Source organism: Rhinolophus sinicus, chromosome 14, assembly GCF_057876585.1.
Source record: "Rhinolophus sinicus isolate RSI-liver-muscle chromosome 14, RSI-T2T, whole genome shotgun sequence".
Taxonomy (NCBI): Eukaryota; Metazoa; Chordata; class Mammalia; order Chiroptera; family Rhinolophidae; genus Rhinolophus; species Rhinolophus sinicus.
In genome coordinates, this window is record NC_142514.1 from 43200470 (window position 1) to 43222680 (window position 22211).

At 33.3% G+C, this 22211-nt stretch overlaps 1 protein-coding gene across 2 annotated transcripts in view; it reads left to right on the plus strand.

The window, feature by feature from the left end:
* The window catches only part of HOOK1 (hook microtubule tethering protein 1), a 53125-nt gene that overhangs the window by 8269 nt on the left and 22645 nt on the right, over positions 1-22211 (plus strand). For both annotated transcript variants that reach the window (XM_074334798.2, XM_074334797.2), the window contains exons 3-9: positions 4669-4741; positions 7776-7826; positions 9058-9190; positions 11829-11896; positions 12950-13012; positions 13921-14004; positions 17282-17448. In XM_074334798.2, coding sequence (XP_074190899.1) covers positions 4669-4741; positions 7776-7826; positions 9058-9190; positions 11829-11896; positions 12950-13012; positions 13921-14004; positions 17282-17448 — 639 coding nt within the window. The remainder of the gene's footprint in view (positions 1-4668; positions 4742-7775; positions 7827-9057; positions 9191-11828; positions 11897-12949; positions 13013-13920; positions 14005-17281; positions 17449-22211) is intronic.

Here is a 22211-nt window from a genome sequence, read left to right on the forward strand (position 1 = left end):
CTGGAGGAATAATAAAATAGCCAACCAATCAGAAAACTCTCTTTCTTTATATAATGAAGGACAATGACCTAAAATTGGGCCTAAATCTCTTATTTTGTTTGCCTGTTTTTGCATGTAGTTAAATATCTAAGTCTCCTTATCATTTAAGGGCCATTTTAAATTTGTTTTTCTTTTAGAACCCTCTTCCATCTTTGTATAGCTTTTCAGAAGTCTAGATCCAGAGAGTGACTGACACTTAACAACATATGTTTTCCTCTAGTTGGGTCAGTGTATCATATCCCTGCTGAAAGGGCAAATGTTACTGTATTTCTTGGAACACTTCAAAGCACTTTATAAATGTTAGTTTATTATGTATTCCATTAATAGCTATTCTGACATCAAATTGCATCAAAGTTGTTACTGAAGTTGAGAAGGGAAATTTTGCTTTTTAAGGAAGTAGCAAAATTTAATATGTTGTTCTTTCATTATTTACCTGAGGCACGTATTCTTGTAAGTAATGAAATGAAATGAGGGCCCAGAGTTATTGTTGTTTAAAAAATACGTGGGGAAAACCATAACCACAACTGTATGTTTTCTGAGATTGCTGTAACAACATGCCACAGACTTGGGTGGCTTAAAACAACAAGAATTTGTTCTCTCCTTGTTCTTGAGGTTAGAAGTCCCAAATCAAAGGGGCCATGCTCTCTCCAAAGCCTCTAGAACAGGATTCTTCCTCACTTCATCTAGCTTCTGGTAGCCCCAGGCATCCCTTGATTTGTGTCAGCATAACTCCATTCTTTGTCTCCATCTTCACACAGCCGTCTTCTCTCTGTGTCTGTGTGCCTTCTCCTCTTGGGAGGACACCAGTCATATGGTATTAGGGCCCTTCCTAATTTAGTATGACCTCTTATCAACCTGATTACATTTGCAAAGACCCTATTTCCAAAAACGGTCACATTTACACAGAGGAACCAGGGGATAAGCCTTGAACATATTTTTTAGAGGGATGTAATTCAACACACAACTATAAATATTGCATGCCACTTCCCCTAAAAGAAAGGCTAGCTTTGTCACTTTAAGCACCAGATAACTTTTCTGCTTTTTTCTATTGTCTTTGACTAGACATTTTTGCAAGAGGGAGAAGAATGATACAGAGAATGTAGAATATTCAGAGACCTCAAGTATCCTACACATATTTGTTCATTCATTCATTCAGCTGTTAGTTGAGCATTTCAAATGATAAATCATGATAGCCAGTGTGTGATTATTTACTAAATATAAGACATTATTGTATCGCTGTACATGTTATTTTTCTTTTTACTGTTCTATGAGGTAGACATTATTTTTATCCTCAATCTGTAGATGAGGAAACAGAGGTTCAGAGAAGTGCAATGACTTATATAAAGTCAAGTAATGAGTAAATACCAAAGCTGGGATTTGTATCAGTTGGACCTCACTCTAAAGTCAGTGTTCCCAGTCTGCTGTAAAAATTGAAATCTAGTATCTTGATTCCCTCCTGATAGAGGTGTACTTTGGGGTCTTAATAAATGAAAGGCCAGGTGTGCGTGTTCAAATTACAGATCACAATTTGCTGTGTTAAGCACAGATGGCCTTTTGATTATTCAAGAAGGATAATGTCAGGTTGTCCATTGAAACAACACAACTATGTTATATATAGTAACCAGTGGACATTATTACCTGTGTTTAGTTGGTAAAATTATTGAAGAGAAATACTACAGGTAGAATTAAAAAAATAATTGTGTACTGATTCTTACCTAGTTTCATTATAAAACGTTTTGACCATATTTTACTTCCTTAGTCTCATGTTCTCTTCTTATTTGGTGCCCCTGAGTTTCACTGAAGTTCTAGAGAATATAAGAAAAGGAGCTAATTGTTGGGGCCAAGAGTCTAGTTAAGACATCTGTCTACATGTGGCAATGCAAAAGCGTAAAGGAAGGATATGTCCAGAGAGTTCTGAGGTTGGCTATCAAGTTTAATGGTGCGAAAGTTTGGCTGTCAATATAATTGAGAAGGATGGGTTTGTTTATAAGAAAGAAAGCAGGAGATGTATTTTTATGGAGAAGTTAGAAAGTCTTTGTCAGTGAAAGTACTATGGACTGAATGTGTGCTCCTTCGAAATCCCTATGTTGAAGCCCCAACTGTAAGGTTTTGTTGTGTAGCTATATTGGAGACAGAACCCTAAGGAAGGAAGGAAGGCTAAGGGAGGTGATAGGAGTGGGGCTCTGAGCCACTAGTATTCGACTCCTTATAGAAAAGAGACATCAGAGATCACACTGTAACTGCAAACATTCAAAGAAGAGATCATGTGAGCACACAGCAAGATGGTGGGCACCTAGAAGCAAAGAGAAGAGAGACCTCAGAATGAAACCTATTTTGCTGACATCTTAATCTTGGACTTCCCAGCATCCAGAACTGTAGGAAATAAATTTGTGTTGTTTAAGCTACCCAGTCTGTGCATTTGTCTGCAGTCTGAGCAGACTAAGCATAGGCCTAAAGTTGCTTTGGGGTGAAAGGAAGATGAGGAAGAATGCAAGACAAAAGGAAGAAAAGCTAGGTTACCTCCAGATCCATTTCCTAAATGTAATTACAACGTAATTATAGAAGCATATATGAAGATTTGTTTTTACGGTCAGAAAACTGGTGTTGTAGTCAGGGTTTTCTGGAGAAATGGAACCAGTAAGATTTGTATATGCACAGTAGGATGTGGTGTGTACACACACACACACACACACACGGAGATTGTTTTAAGAAGTTGGCTCACATGATTGTGGAAGCTGGCAAGTCCAAAATCCAGAGTAGGCAGCCAGCAGGCTAGAGATCTCTGGAGGTATTGGTGTTGCAGCTAGAGTACACAATCTACCGTGTTTTCCAGAAAATAAGACCTAGCCAGACCATCAGCACTAATGTGTCTTTTGGAGCAAAAATGAATATAAGACGTGGTCTTATTATAATATAATATAGGACAGGGTTTTATATAATATAATATAATACCGGGTCTTATATTAATTTTTGTTCCAAAAGATGCACTAGAGCTGATGGTCTGGCTAGATCTTATTTTCGGGGAAACAGGGTAGTTGCGGGTGGGGCAGTGCGCAGCCCACCATCCCTTGTGGGCTTCAAACCAGCAACCTTGTTGAGAGCACGCGCTCTAACCAACTGAGCCATCTGGCCGCCCCCAGTCTTTTTCTTAAGGCCTTCAACTGATAGATGAGACCCACCCACATTATGGAGGGTAATCTGCTTTACTCAGAGTCTACTGTTTTAAATGTTAAGCTCATCTAATATCTTCACTGCCTCTGAGCATGTGTGACCAAACATATGGGTACAGTTGTCTTGCCAAGTGGGCACATAAAATTAACCATCACAACTGGCATACCTCTATTACTTAATCTCACGTCAAGAGAAAGTAAATTTACATTGACAGTTTTGACTCATTAACTAAATTCAGTCTTTTCAGGTAAATACCTGGTTAGAAACATTTAGCCAAATTATTTTGGTAATTGCAGCCTTAGCATCTGGTAAAATTGAACATAAAACATTAATTTGCTCAAAAGAAAATGTTAAAATTCTAAATAAATGAATTAAAAATGATAAAGCCATTTTCGGTTACTCCAGTCAGAAGTGATACCTTCTGTATTAGATCATCTGAGGCAGAATGATTTCTGAAAAGTTAATCATTGTGTTCTAATTTCAGCTTTGTGTTTTTAAATTCAAGATACTGCCTTGGAAAAGAATTCCTTTAATTTCTTCTCTCACTTTAGTTGCCTTATCTGTAAAGTAAAAATTTTGCTTAGACCTTTAATACTTCGGGCAGTATATTCTGTGATTTTGTAGTGTTGGCTCAACCCTTAAAGCATTTATCACATTCTCCTTTGAGTATGGTTACTTGTGCTCTCTACGTCCCCTGTTTAATAGCTATCTCTCAAAAAGTCAGAATAGTAAAATATTCATCTTCAGATTAATCTTGTCCAGTACCTTACTCAGAGCAAGCATCCAAACATTTAGAATATAATCTATTACTATAGTTCACTATTTATAGTTAAATTTTATTCTTCAAGACCTTATTAAGTAAATATTTAAGGTAGTGGTTCTTTGTCTTGGCCTTTCAGTATCAATAGAACTTAACCTTTAACAGCTTAAAACTAAATTTGTCCTTGTAGATCTCTCGATACACTCATGCTCAGTTACAGTCAGATAGATTTGTTTTGGGCTTTGCCAGATACTAGTGTCACTTGGGGCAAATTAGTTAGGCTCTCTTATCCTTAGTTCTCTGATGAATAAGATTGAGAATAATAGATCCTTTGCTCAAGGAACTATGATATTTGAATGAAGTAATATGGAAAAATAAGCACAGTGCTTGATACATAGTAGACACATTAAAACGTTAGTTTTCTTTTTTTTCCCCCCTTTACAATTGAGACTTTTATATCTTCCTGCATTATGAGATATTTACTGAAGGTTTTTTTATATTGAATATGTTAATAACTTAAGCAATTTGTTATGAGAAATTCCAAAATAAATCCTTAGGAATAAAAATAAAATTAGTGGGTCTTTTAAATAGTATTTGCTGTTCTTATTAAGGACAGGCTTCATCAGCTGTTGATTAAATTTGGTATTTTTCATGTTATAAAAACATTTTAATGTTTAGCACTTGTATTTTTGTTTTAGTGATGTAGCTTGGTTCAACGAGTCATGGTTAAGCCGAATTAAGGAGGATGTTGGTGACAACTGGAGAATAAAGGTATGCAGAATGAACGGTAGAAGCTCTTGATTCCAGTAGTGGTTCTAAAATTAGCACTATTCTCAACTTAAATCTTTTTAAAAAACTAACTTAAGGGTGTGTTTAGTGTATGTAGTTTGAGCTTTGACACATGTATGTTCTTCTATAACTATCGTTCGTCATTAGATACAGAAAATTGTTATGATCCCAAAATATGTGCTTTTGCCCCTCCAGTTAATCCTTCTGCTTACCTTGGCCCCAGGTGGCCACAGATCTGCTCTCTGTCACTGTAGATTTTATTTCTAGCATTCCATATGAATGGAATCAGACATGACGTACTCTTTGTTCTAACATCTTTTACTGAGTGTAATGTTTTTGATACTCATCCACACTGTATTACCAGTAGATTCTTTTTTTGCTGAGTGGTATTTCATTACGTGGATATGCTGTACCACATTTGCTTAACCATTCACCTCTTGATAGATGTTTGAATTGTATCTCTCCTCTTTCTTTCCTTAATTGATCATTTATGTCTTTTTTATTTCTTTTTCCTGAGAAGTCTGGCTTGATGTTTTTTAATTTCACCAATTTTTTTTTCAAACAACTAGTTTTCTGTTTTATTGATTTCCTCTCTGATCTTTATTATTTTCTTTTTTCTACATACATCTGTTCTTTTTTGTCTTGCTTCTTAAGATAGAAGTTGAATCATCAGTTTTAGGCCCCCTTTCCCTAGTATGAAGCATTGCCTTAGCCACATCCCACACATTTTGACAGACTGTGTTATTTTCATTCAGTTCAAAATACTTGGTAATTCCCCGTGTGATTTTTCTTTTGACCCATGTATAAATTAGAAGTAGGTATTTCAAATTCTAAATATCTGAGGATTTTCAAGGTACCTTTTTTTATTTCTTAATTTCTAATTTAATTCCGTTTTGGTTTAAGAACATACTTGAATTAAATTATTTTACACTTACTGAGACTTATTTTATGACCTAACATATGATCTGTCTTCTTGGTGAATATTCCATGTGCACTTGAAAACAACATGTATTCTGCAGTTCTACAATTGTGAATATTGTCATATTTTTTAATAGTACTGTTTACATCTTTGATATCTTTATTGATTTTTCTGTCTGATTATTTTATCAAGGTAGGAGGACTCCTTAAATTTCTAATGATGAATGTGGATTTGTCAGTTTCTCCTTTTAATTCTGTTAAATTTTTTTACAAGACATTTATTTTTTGCTCTTCAATTCTGTTAAATTATGTAATTTTAATCTGTTATTAGGTTTATACACATTAATTTTTTTGTCTTATTGATGAATAAATCTACTTATTATTGTGAAATGCCTTTCTTTATCCCTGATAATATTCTTTGTCCTGAAGTCTAATTTGTCTGATATTAATGTAACCACTTTGGTTTTGTTTTGTTTTGTTTTTTTGCTTTAGTATATCTTTTCCTATTCTTTTAATATCTTTGTCTTTATATTGGAAGTGTTTCATGTAGATGCTTGATAGTTAGATCTTACTTTTTTATCTAGTGACTATCTCTTTGGTCCTTAAAACAAACAAACAAAAAAAACAAAGCACCTTCCATTTTTTTTCATATCTTCCTGTTTTCATTTAAATCTTTGAACATTTTTAAACTAGCAGTTTTAACATTGTCTTCTAATTCTTCCATCTTTTATTTCTGGATCCATTGCTGTTGACTGAGTTTTGTCCTCATTATGGTCCACAATTGACCACTTCTTTACATGTATAGTAATTTTTTATTGGATGCTAGACTGTGTGAATGTTATTGAGTGCTGGGGGTTTTTTGTATTGTTTTAAAGAGTGTTGGACTTTGTTCTTGCAGGCAGCTAAGATACTTGTGAATCAGTTTGATTCTTTCAGGGTTTTGGGGGAATGGGGGTGGGAGGCAGATCTAGAGGTATTTTTTCTTTTAGGACTAGGTTAGACCCATGTTAGGTCGTGACACTTCTGGGGTTGTTAGGAAATACTTGTCTATGCAGCATAGTCTTTTCAGTCTAGCTCAAGGGTGTCCAAACTTTTTTCAACAGTTTTCACCAAGGGCCATATGCGGTAAAATACACAAACAGCCGGGCCACTCACTCGAGGTGAAGTATATATTGCCTCACCTGGTTTATTTAAGTAAACTAAATATATTTTTGGAATTTGCTGTGGGCCAATTAACAATGGATCATGGGCCACAGTTGACCCGCGGGCCGCAGTTTGGACACCCCTGGTCTAGCTGGTGGGAATTTCAGCAATTTCTGATTGGTATAGTCTTTGGAAATTGTTCAGTTTATAGTTCCCTGGATTGTTCTTTCCTTGGAAATTGTTTTTGTTTTATGGAGTTTCCCCAATGCACATGCAAATTCATATTTAGCCAGAGTTAAAGGGAACCATTATGCAGGTTTCTAGAGTGTTTCCTCTCCATAGCTCTCACCTCTTCATTTGTATGCCCTGCAAATTCTAACTACCTTCACCTTTCTAGACTTCTGATGTCTATCTCCTTAATTTAACAAGAACATCAGGCTTTGTTTAGTTTCTACCTCCCTATGATGGTTTGAAAATTGACTCCAGAAAGAAATCTTATACTAGCATAGGACCCATCATTTTTGTTTCCCTTCTCTCAGAAATTAGACTTCTATATTGCCTGTTGGCTGAAGCTTGAAAACAGTTGTTCCTTGTATTTTATCCTGTTTTCTAGTTGTTTGTGGCAGGAGAATAAATCTAGACCTCATTTCTCGTGACTGAAGGTGGGCATGCTCATAGCTAAATTTTTAAAGTTGGTGCTTGAATTCATTGTGACTAACTTTAAATAGAATCACCCTGGTTAAACTATGTAAACATGAAAATCTTTTCTTTTAATCAAACTGATTAAAGCTTTGATGTTTACAAATTGTCATGTATTTATATTTGTAGAACTCTAACATTCAATGTTTTCATTGTTATTTTTATCAGGGGAGGTTTTTATTGTCTTTCACCTTGGCATACGTTTTGTTTCATTATTAGTATGAAATAACTAATTTAATTATTTTTTCCACATTAGGCTAGTAACTTAAAGAAGGTACTTCAAGGAATTATGAGTTATTACAGTGAGGTATGGAAAACATCTGACTTTGTTTAAATACAAATGCTATGTGATAATTATATTGGCATTGAAAAATGACTTGGCTTTTTGTTTATGATATTTTATTGGAAAATAATTCATAAGTGGAATATGTTACTGTTTTTTACCATTTTTAGGACAAATTTATGGACATAAACAGGCTTAAACTTAATATAATGACTTATTTTAGGTTGGTACAAAAGTGTTGTGGTTTTTGCAATTATTTTTAACCTTTTAAACCACAATTACTTTTGCACCAACCTAATAAAATAATGTTGTTTCTATTTTATACTCTTCAAATTGATTTTCTGAAATAGAATTACCTTTATATGATTTGATTTTATGCAATGCTGTAAGGTAGACCTTATCATTAAATTAAAATTATTTCCTATTTAAAATACTATTTTGACATTTATTTCCAATGTAAACATCAGCCAAAATATACTATGAAATTAGGCTTATGCAAATGAATTGGGGGAAAAATGCAAAACGAAAGTAGTATTAAATTGACATTAGTACATTATTCAAGTAGTTTTCTTTTTCTTATTCAGCATCCTAAGTTCTCTGGTAGGATTATTTGGTATGAGAAAGTTTATTGCTTAATGTTTGGAAACTTTTGGTTTGGTTTTGCCATTAAAAAATTACATTTCTATTTTTAAAAATTGTCACAGTTAAACTCGCAATTTCTTCCAAATTTAAAACTGATAGTTTTCATTTTATACCTAAAACTCATTCTGAAACTTTTTTTCTTTATGCCACAAAAACTTTTTAATAAACTGAAAAAAAATTAGCCAAGAAAGATTAATCCATTAGATTTGTTGTTCATGTGTGACAGTTTAGTTTGTGATTCTCTTAGTTGATCACATTTCAAAATGTGATAAATATCTTTTGGCTTAACATAAATCTGTTTTGTTTTTTAATAAGTGTTATCATAATAGATCAGGCCAGGGTCTGAAACAATCCCTCTCTCTGACAGTGGGGTCAAAGGATATTTGGTGTAAAATCATTTTAGTTGCTTTTGGTTGGTTAGTCACAATTTTGGAGGGTTGCTTGAACTTTGCTGACTGGTTTTAGTCAATAATTACGGAATTATTATTTGTTCATTTATCCGAGTCATTTCATGAACCTGTTTATAATTTATTTTCCTAGTAATAATTAAATGTAGTAAATTCTTTGTAAGCTGCATAAATGAGTGATCTAATTTATTATTTCAATACTGCAGTTTTTGGGGCAACAGATTTCTGAAGAACTTATCCCTGATTTAAACCAAATAACTGAATGTTCAGATCCTGTGGAACTTGGGAGGTTGCTCCAGCTTATTTTAGGTTGTGCCGTCAACTGTGAAAAGAAGCAAGGTAAGTGAATTTCAATCATTTGAGAATATATACTTTCTAGAAACAGTCTGCATTGCTATAGAAAGTAGCATAAAAAGGTATTATTATAGGTTGGTGAAAAGCACCCTGTACTGTAAGCCAGGAGATCTGAATTCTAGCTCAGCTCTGCCACTAAAAAAACTACAGATCTCAAGTACTCTAAATATACCTGGATTCTGAGATTCATATTTAGTGGCTAAATATAACATATTTTAATTTAATTAGTTTAATATATTTAATGCTTGAGACTTTGTGAGTAGTCAGTAAAAATTGTACTTACTTGATATGTTGTCTCTTTCACTTGTAAGATATAGAGCCTTAGGTTGATGCAGATTTTCATAAATAAATATGCATGTACTAAATTATAATTCAGGCTTCTTCAGATGGTATTCTGTTCTTCAGAAGAATGCCTGTCCAATGTCTTCACCAGAAGAGCAGTCTGATGATATAAATGGAATCGGTATATTGTGTTGATTTACCCAAACATAGTGATCCATATTGGAATACAAAATGAGCATTTTTGGTTGAATATAGTGAATTCAACCAAGTGATGAACTGAACACACCAGGAGGCTTGCATCAGTCTGGATGGTGAGATTTTTGCTGATGTCTTTTGTGCGATTCATCCAAACTCGGCCTCAGTACAATATCTTTAAAAGAGAATGTTGGGTGCTTAAGTTTAGAAAACATATTTAATGTTATCTAAGTAATGTGGAGAGCATAAAAGGCAGGATAAATTCAATAAGAACAAATTCAGGAAGGAGAAAAATAAAATACATGAAATTAGTAGTAGTTTATCAGTAAAAAAGGGACTGGGTATCAGAAAACTTTGGTATAAGTCCATTTCTATCATTAGCTAGCTGCTTTTTTCTAGTGCAGTTCAGTACTTCCCTAGGGGCTATTTCTCACAGATAATGTCAAACAAAGATCTGTATATTGGTTTTTTTATAAAAGTAAGAAATATTTGCTCATGGAAAGTTAAAACTTCTGTAAATATGTAATTACAAATTGACAAATAGTGACTCATTTTTAAAGTAGCAATTTTCTGGTACTTTGGTTCTTTTTGTTTTTTATTTTATTAATGCTTTGTTTCTATTTCAATTACTAGTTATTTATAACATCTTTTGCTTAATTTAGCATTTTTGTCAGTTATTATACTCTTTTTCAAATAACCAACTTTAGCTTTGATTCTGTTTTATTTGTATTATTTAATATTTGTCCTTTTATCTCGTTTTTTTCTTTTGTGAATTAATCAGTTCTCCTATTCTAAGCGATAATTGACATTAAGCTATAACTTTCCTTTAAGTTATGATTTTGTTGCCTCCTACTAATTTTAATGTAATATGTAGTATTTTCATAATTTAGTTCTAAGCATTATTTAGCAATTTTTGTCCTCAGATGTTTAAAAAGAAATCAGTTCCTAGACACATAAATAAAAGTTTACCAAGTAGTAAGTATAAAGAAACAGCTAAACTTCATTATTAAAAAAATCAGGATTATCTAACTAAGTTTATTTTTGGAGGTGTGTGTCTGGGTTCTCAGTTTTTAGGAGTGAGCAGAAAATGGGAAAAAAAATGTTTTTTAATAATTTAAAAACAATCTAGAGTATAAAACAACTTCCATACCTTTATACTTTGCAGAATTTATTTTCAAAATGATTCCAAGGTGTTGCAACAATCTCAATCTTGAAAGAATGAACTAATTTGGTTAACAGTACCCTGTTTATTTTGGTAGGGAAAGTGATCTTTTTATTAAGGTTTCAGCAACCTCGAAAACACTTAATTATCAAAAAAATCCTGTTCAAGGAAACCATTCCGTTGCCTGTATGTTCTCTAGTCAATACTTCCCTTTCCCCCGCCCCCATAGCACTTATTGGTCAGGTGCATACCAGAATCGATCAGAATCTTTGTCCAGTCTTTCCTTCGCAAATAAAAACTTAGAGAACTTTCACTTTACTAGAGGAATGATTAAAACAAAAATATTAGAAATAATAAGTCCTTAAAATTTTTGGAAAATTGTCTTAGCTAGAGAATATATAGTTGAAATGGATATAAATCTGCAAATATATGACTCTTTCTCGTGATTCATTTCTTATTGGGATAGAGTCAACTTTACTTAGTGCATGTGTGTTTGTGGTAAGATATTAGAATGTCCTTGAGATGAGACTAGGTAAATATTGAGCAGGTTTTTATAGGAAGCTATTAAGTTCCTTCTTGAAAGCCTTTGTGAAATGAACTAACCAGGTGATAAAATGAAACTTTCTGGGCTTAAGATTTTAGGAGTTCATTTAATACCCATGAGTTTATCCCATTATAATAAGTACTTACCAAGAGGAAAGAAATTATCATAATTGTTTTAAGATTAATTGCAATTTCTTCTCTTTCTCTTCCTTACAAGACAATGAGAGATTTTCTTTAGAATAAAACACTTAAAAATATATGAATACTTTCAATTCTGTTTGTTTATTTTCAGTGGACATATTTTTTTGTGGAAAAATAATGTACTTGCATATAGAATTTGGTGTGGCAAATGGATCTTTATACTGTCAATTGAATGCCTTAAAAGTACTATGGGTAGAGAATAGTTTTTCTCAGATCTGATTTTGTTTTTTTTAATCATAGAACATATTAAAAATATAATGACACTGGAAGAGTCTGTTCAACATGTGGTCATGACTGCTATTCAAGAGGTAAATTATATCATATTCACATATGTATGAAAATCCTAAACCAAAATATATAAGATTTTTCACATAAATTATATGGAATATTTATTTTTCTGTTTATGTAAACTTGCCCGTTGCAGCAGGTTTGCTTACCTTTAGCTGTTGTTCTTTTTCCCAAAAAAAAAATATCTTAAAAGACGAGCCCACTTTTGATCCGGGTGCATTTTAAAAATTGAATTGATATTGTCAAGTTTCTTTAAATAACTTCAACTAAGAGGATAAACAACCTCTGCCCTGGTGGGCCTTTTTATTTCTTCCCTTTTCTTTTTTCTGCCAGTTAGAGCAATCTTTCCTGAAATTGTAGAGAGAGAGAAAGAGAGAAGGAATCCATATGCATTTTCAGAGTGTTAGAACTATGAGCGAATATGGTGATACTCAGGGTTTGGGGCCAGGTAGTCTGGGCTCAAGCCAGTCTGGTTATCTAAGTTGAACCATAAAGATTCGGAATTCATATGATAAATGTTGATTCTTAAAGTAAGACTGAAAAGGCTGAGATAAAGTAGAATGCAGAGAGCTGAGGGAAAGTAGAGTGAGGGATTAGTGAGGACAAATATAGTTTGGAAGGGGCATGATTTAGGCGGAGATACCATACGGCACTTAGTGTCAACTAAATCTGCCTTTCATATGGAAAATATTTTACAAGATTTTTTTTCATATGATTCCTACTTTTAAAATGACTTCTTAAATTAGTAATTTTGTCATATCACTCCTTTAAAGGTATTTTAAGTGTTAATTTGTGTTATGGAAGAATCATTTTAGAACTTGGATTGTAATGTTTTAGTACACAAGTATTTTCAATATAACTACGTATTTCAAGCACACTTATAATGTCCTCACCAATATAATGAACACTGCTGTTAAACTTAAACCTCCATAAAATTTTAATTTGAATAATATAAAAATTATCAAATTAAGTCAAAGAAAAACTAAATATAAAGCATTGTATTCTCAAGTAAACATATTTTTACTGCATAAATATCACTTTCTTGTACTTAATTTTCTATTTTAATTTCCTAGTTGATGAGTAAAGAAGTACTGAGCTCGCCTGCAAATGATGCTGTTGGAGAATTAGAGCAACAGGTAAGTATTCACTATGTGAGGAAAATGTTGAAAACAATACCGTATTTTGCCAATTACTATATAAAGCTTACAGAGGAGAGCATTTGTAAGATTACTTTCCTCCATGAAGTGTAGAGAGTTTATGCATTCCTTCATGAGTGCAAGTAAGTATTGGTCTCCAGAATTCTTTTTTTTTTTTTAATGATCATTTTTGAAGAGTTCAGTGGTATGGAACTTTCCTTCTGACACTTGTAATGCATATGTAGCCCATTTTATATGGTTACACAATTAAATACTAGAGAATTTAAAAACTTCTCCTGAGTTCTAATTTAATAAGTAATATAATTTTTGTGACAGTTGCTTTCCTCTCTCCTGATCTTGAAACATCAACTCAAAGCATTGTACTCAAGTCTCCTTTCCCTGGTTTTATTACATGACTATTTTACATGGGGGAAAAGGCATTCTCCTCCTATGTATAACTCAATCTGGTTTTAAGGGAAAGGGTAAGAGAAGAGCCAAATGCATCAAGTACTTACACTTTTATTTTTGGAAATCTGGTTTTTATGCGTGTCATCACTTAAGAAGTATTTCAAATACTCTTTTCTATAAAAATTTTATTTAAATTTAAACTTGGTGTGTTCTAAATTTTTTTTCTGTGATAAAATTAAGCAGTGCATCCTCTAATACTCTTTTGTTTAAAGATTTCATAAGGATATATACAAACTTTTATTTCTGTGGTACCTTAGCCATAAATGTTAATGAGAGTTTGTAAATATTCACACAAAAATGACCAATTAAGACTTATTTGTTAATAGGTAAAATTTTAAAACCTTTTCCAATATCAGTGTATATATGTGTTGTGGTAAAAGTATATTTTTCAGTTTGTGTCAAAACATGTTTACTAAGAATTAGGACATTTTGTATTTCAGCTTAAAAGGGCCCTGGAAGAACTTCAGGAAGCACAAGCAGAAAAAGAAGAACTGAGACAAAGATGCCAAGAACTAGATATGCAGGTTGGAAAAGAAACCTGATCTAAGAAAAATTTCCTCTTTACGGTTGCAAGGGTTTTATTTTAATTAATTGTTGGCAAAGTGTTTTGGAGGTTAGGTTTCATTTCATGGAGGAACCAGTAAAAGAATTTATTATAGGCTTGAATATTGAAGCATGAATTTCATAATTCTCTTAGAGTTGAAAATTGCTGGCTTAACTACTTTGAGAAGATCGATCATTGTAATTGTAGAATTTCAACTAAAGTATTTAGATGAGGCCTTAGTTTTTTTCTTTTGTAAAAAGGGAAAATTAAAGTATCTACTTCATAGGATATGATTATTAAGTGAGATGATTTATGGGAGTACTGAGAAGTGCTTGACCCCCAATAAATATGAATGCTAAGTTTGTTTTACTAACATGTACATGTTAGCAGAATAAACTTGGCGTGAGAGACAGTAGTTAATGGTTAAAGGGGTAGACTTTCAAACCAGGCCACCTATAATCAGAACCTAGCCATGTTAACTAGCTGGTGGCATACTCAGGCATATTACTTAATTTCCCCATACTTCAGTTTTATATTTTGAGAAATAATGTGATAATAGTATATATCCCCCGCTAGATTATGAGGGTTAAATAAGTTAATATACATAAAGCACTTAGAACAGGGCCTGGCACATAGCAGTACCATGTTTCCCTGAAAATAAGACTGGGTCTTATACCGTGTTTCCTCAAAAACAAGACCGGTTCTTATATTAATTTTTGCCCCATTAGGGCTTATTTGCAGAGGATATCTTATTTTTTCATGTACAACAATCTATATTTATTCAAATACAGTCATGTCATCTTCTGGAACATCGTCATAACGTACTAAATGTGTCCGTCTGGCTGACTGTCTTAACTGGGGCTTATTTTCGGGGTAGGTCTTATTTTCAGGGAAACACGGTATGTATGTGTTTGCGTATATCGTTGTTATATGAAAATGCAAATGTGAAAGTTACACAGTAAGTCTTGAAAACTTATACAAAGGTTAAATGTGACATCATAATATGCTATAAGTAAATTGCATTTTTTTTGTTCAAATAATGGGCTGCATAAATATGTGACAGACACTGAAAAGTATTAGAACAAGGAATAAAGGCTGTGGTAGCAACAGTCTTGCTTGCTGAGCTAAATATCTAGAATGATAGGTCTGGGTCATGTTTCTAACCCGAAGGGTTTGCAGATAAGGAAAAGAGAAGTGACTTGGTCAGGGTGATTACTTACAGCAGGAATAGCACCAGAATCTAGGTCTTTACACTTCAGCTGTAAAAATCAATGCTCTATGTTGAAACCACGCCAATGTTTATATTTGAACAAAGCCAGGGTCTCAAAATTAGGGAAAATTCTACCTGTTCTCATTTCATCTTTCCTAACTACACTCATCTTACACATTGTAACATACACACGCACACGCAAAGCATCTGAGCTATATCTAGAATACCTCATAAAGAATAGAGGATTGAGTCCTTTAATTATTACCAGTATCATGTAGGATCTCTATATCGTTTTCTGAGATTCAATAAAGAATGTAAAATTCTGTGTTAAGGTATTTGTAACACAATGTAGAGTATGTGATGATCTGTTTTAGTTGAAAAGTGCAGTCATCCTAAGTTGTGGCTTTTTAATTCTAGTATTAAAATATTATCCCTCATCTACCATGTTTCCCCGAAAATAAGCCCCAGTTAAGAGCTCAGCCAGACGGACGCATTTAGTACGTTATGATGCTGTTCCAGAAGATGTCATGACTGTATTTGAATAAATGTAGATTGTTGTACATGAAAAAATAAGACATCCCCTGAAAATAAGCCCTAATGGAGCAAAAATTAATATAAGACCCGGTCTTATTTTTGGGGAAACACGGTATCTGCTGTGCCCATTAAATGAATGATAACTCCATATAATCAGAACAAAAAGTAATTTATTCATTTAACAACATGGAATCCACACAGGTATATATGACACAAATCCCAATTTTATAAGGAAAATTGTTTTTGAAAATTGTTTTAATCATATATCACTTGAGAGTGATTTTAAAATTCGTGTGTGGGGGGATTCTCTTTTAATACCTAACAAATGAAACAAAAAAGAAAATAAGTTGCAAAGAAATTTACCAAAGGCAGGTAAACAAGAAAAAGGACATAACCTAATGAAGTTAAATAAAAAAATAAAAAAAAATGGTGATCAGGAAAGACGCAGACGTACGGCGTTGACAGATACCGAACAGCAGGCACCTACTGATTGTCCCTTGTCCCCAGCCCACGCGGGAGCATCAACAAATATAAAACCTTGAGACTTCTCACTGCAGTCTCATTCTTTTTTGTACCTCAGTCACTTAGGATTGTACGTGACAGGTAATAGTCACTAAACTGCTTATATGGCAAGGGTGGATGCATCGTGCATTGAATTTAGGAAGATAAATTGTTTCCTTCTATAGTCAGCCTGGGGACAGTTTCCCAGCCTTACTTGTTTCTCATTTGGAGGACAATGTTTTATAACTTGCCTATATGTATTTAAGGCAAAATTAACAATTGTAATTGCCTGTAAAAGTCGCAGCCTTGCTGTAAATTTTTAAAGATGTTTTTAAATGGAAAAGACATAGAAGCAAGAGAGCAAATCATGCTTGTTACATAAATATGTAAGTAAAATAAAAAATGTATCAGGTACTGATTTTGATGTAATTCTCAAGTTACATGTTTTTATCCATTTTAAATCATAAGTGAACAGTCACAGTGTGCAAATAGATTCAGTTCAGCATTTTATTATTGATTCATTTACCAAATAAGGTGCTTGTCCCCTGAAGACTTGATGTGTAACTGATGATTTTCTGCTATGAACCTAAAATGATAACGTGCATATGTGGGTTTGTTTTTTTTTTTGTTTTTTTTTTTTGCTTACTAGGTAACAGCATCCTAAAAATAAATATATACCTAAAATGGGAACAAATTAATTTTTACATTTCATTCATCAAATTTTAGAAACTTAGAAACATCTTCTTTCTAGAACCAAAGCAAGCATAACATGTTTTGAAGACATTCTCCTTATATGTATAAACTCTATTTTTTGTATATTAATCACATTAATTTGATTTTTGTTTGACTTGAACCTCCTAGACCCAGAATTCCAGAATTGGAAGGATCCTCAGAAATTATCTTGTCTGATTGATGAACCTAACTTAATAGACTAGTTAGAATTAGGATCCAGAACTCCAGACCCTAAGCTTTTTTACTATTGATACTTAATGTTTGTGTATTTGTTTTTTAGGTGACTGCACTTCAAGATGAAAAGAATTCACTGGTTTCTGAGAATGAAATAATGAATGAAAAACTTGATCAGTTGGATGGATCTTTTGATGATCCAAATACAATGGTTGCAAAAAAGTTTTTTCATGCACAGTTACAACTAGAACAATTACAGGAAGAGAACTTCAGGTAGCATTTTTAGTAGAAATCATTCTATAGAAGTCTGTTTATTAAACTGATATCTAAAACATCGTATCAACAACTAATTATTAAGCATTGCAAAGCATGTTTAAGACACTGATCAAATGGTATAAATGGTTCCCGCCCTCACAGGTTTTGCAATCCAGTTAGGCAAGTGGGATACACATAATAAAACAACTCAAAATAAAATGTGGTAAGGGACAATGGAAGGTCATACACAAGTCCACGAGGTGTTTAAAGGGGTGATTGCTGAAGCCTATGGAGAATGGGGAGTTTCTTACATAGGAGAGGGACCTGATAATTAAATGGAAAAAAATGTAAATCTCAAGCTAAAGAGATGCTTTTCATTTCAAGTTTTATATTTTTTCTTTAAAAAAAGTGTACTTCTCAACCATTAATAAACATTGTCTCTTACGTGCTTACCACTGAGCCTTACACTAAGGCTTGACGTCAGGCACTGTAGTTGTATGTATTCTTTTAGTTACTTTAATATAATTTCAAAATTACAAAAAATGTGGCAAGAATACTACAGGGAACTGGTTTATACCTTTCACTCAGATTCAACAATTATTTTTGTTTTCTCTCCATTTGCCCTTTTACCCCATCTGTTTCTGTATGTATTTCTCTTATAAACCACAGTATAGTGATCAAAATTAGGGAATTTGTCATTGATGCAATATTATTATCTAATCCACAGATTATATTCAAATTCTGTCAGTTACCTCAGTGTTCTTTATAGCTACTTTGTTTCCTGGTTCAGAATCTAATTTAGGATTATGCATTATATTAAAAATGGATGCTTAAGTCAATGGACTATAAATCCATTTCTAGCATCATACTGTTTTCCATAGTGGCTGTACCAATTTACATTCCCACCAACAGTGTATGAGGGTTCCTTTTTCTCCACGTTCTCTCCAACACTTTTATTATTTGTCTTGATAATAGCCATTCTAAGAGATGTGAGGTGCTATCTCACTGTGGTTTTGATTTGCATTTCCTTAATAGCTAGTGAAGTTGAGCATTTTTTCAACATCTGTTGGCCATTTGTATGTCTTCTTGGCAGAAGTGTTCTGTTTGTGCCCTCTGCCCATTTTTTGAATTAGATTTTTTGTTGTTGTTGTTGAGTTGTATGAGTTTTGTTTGTTTGTTTGTTTTTTACATATTTTGGATATTAGCCCCTTATTGGTGTTGCTTACAAATAGTATATCTTCCCCCATTCAGTTGGTTGCCTCTTTGTTTTGTTGATGTTTATTTGCTGTGCAGAAGCTTTTTAGTTGGATACAGTCCCGTTTATTTATTTTAGCTTTTACTTCCCTTGCCTTTGAGGTCAAATTAATAAAATCCTCTTTGAACCCAACATTCTAATCTTTTCCATTTCCGTATTGTAATTCCTTTCTCCAACAGCGAGAAATGTGGCTAACATTTTCCTCAGTGTATTTATTTACTCAATCCCAGAACACACAGAAAGTAATTTAAGAATCGCTAACCCATTCCTCTGTAAAAAGCAAACCTAATACTAGACTTCAGCATGTTTACAGTTTATTTTTATTTTTTTACAAGGTAACATTTATGTATTGTGAAATAAATACTGAGCACAGTTTGGCATGTTTTAACATGCAGACCTGTGTATCGCACACTTTTGTCATTTGATAGATCATATCTGTCACTACAGAAAGTTTCCTCATGCTTCTTCCCAGTCTACCCCTACCTCCCAGAGGCTGTTCTGATTATTTTTCACCATAGATTTGTTTTCTCTCATCTAGAATCCCGTATAAATTGAATCATGCAACGTGAATTCTTGGGAGACTGACTTTTTGTTCAGCATGTTTGTGAGATTTACCCATGTTGTTGAGTGTATCAGTAATTTATTTTTTATGGCAGTGTTATTGTATGATACGGAATAATTCCACATTGTATTTTGTTCATTCATTTTCCTTTACATGGGCATTTGGATTTCCTCATTTGATCTAATGTAAATAAAGCTGGTATGAACGTTGGAATACAAGACTTTTTGTAAACATATTTTTCCATTTCTCATTGGCAAATACATTGAGTGGTATTGCTGAGTTGCACAGTAGGTCTGGGTTTAGTTTCAAAAGATACTGGAAAACCATTTTCCATAGTGGTCACACCATGTTACGTTTTCACTGGCAGTGTTTGCTGCTATTTGCTCTTGTTGGTCTGCCTGCATACCATAATTTGGTCTTATCAGTCTTCTTAATTTTAGCTATTCCAGGAAATGTATAGGGATATCTAGTTGTAATATTTAATTTGCATTTTCCTGATCAGTAATGATGTGATAAGCCCCTGTTCTTGTGTTTATTGGCAATATATCATACTTTATGAATTGATTCTTCATACTGTAAGCCTATTTTTAAATTGAGTTGCTTGTCTTATTATTGACTTATAGTTTTTACAAATATATGCTGGATGTAAATCCTTTGTCAGATAATGTGTAGTAATATTTCACCCATTCTGTGGCTTGCCTTTTCAGTTTTTAAATTGTCTTTAAAGAGTAAAGTTCTCAACTTAGATGAAGTCTGATTTAGCAGTATTTTTAAGATTACTGTATTGTATACATACTGACCAAGAAATCTTTGTCTACTACCATGTCATGAAGGTACTCTCTAGTATTTTCTTCTAGAACCTTCATAGTTTTACCTTTTATATTTAGGTCTACGGTCCATTTTGAATGGGTTTTTCTGAAAATAGTGTGAGGTGTCGGGGTAGAGCTTTAAAAGCTTTATGTTTCTTTTCTTTTCTTTTTTTTTTTTTTAAGATTTTATTGGGGAAGAGGAACAGGACTTTATTGGGGAACAGTGTGCACTTCCAGGACTTTTTCCCAAGTCAAGTGGTTGTCCTTTCAATCTTAGTTGTGGAGGGTGCAGCTCAGCTTCAGGTCCAGTTGCTGTTTCTAGTTGCAGGGGGCGCAGCCCATCATCCTTTGTGGGAGTCGAACCGGCAACCTTGTGATTGAGAGGACGGGCTCCAACCAACTGAGCCATCCGGGAGGCAGCTCAGCTCAAGGTGCCGTGTTCAATCTTAGTTGAAGGGGGCGCTGCCCACCATCCCTTGCGGGACTCGAGGAGTTGAACCAGCATCCTTGTGGTTGAGAGCCCACTGAGCCATGTGGGAATCGAACCAGCAGCATTCGGAGCTAGGAGCATGGAGCTCCAGCCGCCTGAGCCACCGGGCCGGCCTTTTATGTTTATTTTCCATATGAGTATTTATCTCGTTCCAATATCATCATTTGAAAATATTTTTATTTTACTCCATCAGTTGCTTTGGCACTTTCGTGAAAAATGATGTAACCATAAAATTTGGGTCATTTCCTGGACTCTCAGTTCTTTTTCATTGATCAGTTTGTCTTTATGCCTGTGTGACATGGTCTTGATTACTGTAGCTCAAGAATAAGTTCTTTAAAATCAAATGTGTTTTGGCTATTGCAGATCTTTTGCATTTTCACATAAAATTGAGACTCAGCTAGTCAGTTTCTGTAAAGAAAACTGTTTGTGATTATTGTTTGGATCGTATATAGTAGAAATTCTGAATATAGTTAAGATAGCAATCTGTGAATATGACATCTTTATTTATTGAGTTCTTTAATGTCTCAGCAATGTTGTGTTGTTTTCCATATAGAAGCCTTCTACGTCTTTTGTGCACTATATTCCCAAATATTTTATATTTTTGACACAATTAAAGAAGTTATTCTGAAATGTTGCTGCTAATATATAGGTGTACAATTGACTTTTTTGTGTTGAAACTTTTATATTTTGAAGCTTTTATGTCTTGCAAAGTTTCTTAATTCACTTGATTCTAGTAGTTGTTTGTTTTTGTAGAAAATCCTAAGGAATGTACAATCATCTAATCTATTAATAGAGCTTTTTACATCTTTCTTTTATTTCTACCTTGTATTTATTTTCTTGCTTTGAGCAACAGCAGACATCTTGCTTTGTTCTGAGTCTTAGAGGGAAAATGTTCAATTAAATACCGTCAAGTATGAAGCTAGCTATTGAGGTTTTTAGTGTGCTTTTTAAAAGATTAAAGGAGTTTCTCTTTATTTCCAGCTTGCTAAGAGTTTTACCATTAATTGGTGTTGATCTTTACCATATGATTTTCTGCATCTTGAAAAAATAGTGTTTCTTTTTCATTCTTTTAATATTGTTCATTAATTTTTAAATGTTAAAAAATCTTGTATTTTGGAGATAAATCGCATTGGTCATATTTTATAGTCCTGTATACATATGACTGAACTCAGTTTGCTAATATATTGAAAGAGTTTTTTGTGTCTTCATAATACATATTGGTCTATAACTTTTTTCTCTTGTAATGTCTTTTGGGTTTTGTTGTCAGAGTTCTGTTACTCTCATAGAATAATTGGAAAGTATTCTCTCTTCCTCTGTTTTCTGAAAGAGTGTATGTAAGAATGATATTACTTCTGTAGGTATGACTGGCATGTTCTATACCTGTCAATTTATATCAAGCTGGTTAATAGTGTTACTCAGATCTCGTCTATATTTTTACTGATATTTTTGTTACTTCTATCACTTATTGGGAGACTGGTATTAAAATTTTCAACAATGATTATGGATTGGTGGATTTCTACCTTTGATTGTATGTTTTGCTTCATGTATATTAAAACTGTTTTTAGGTATATACACTTTTAAGGTATGTCTTTCTGATGAATTGACGCTTATAATTATTAAATGTCTTTTTTTTATCTTTGGTAATACTTTTTGTCTTAAAATTTT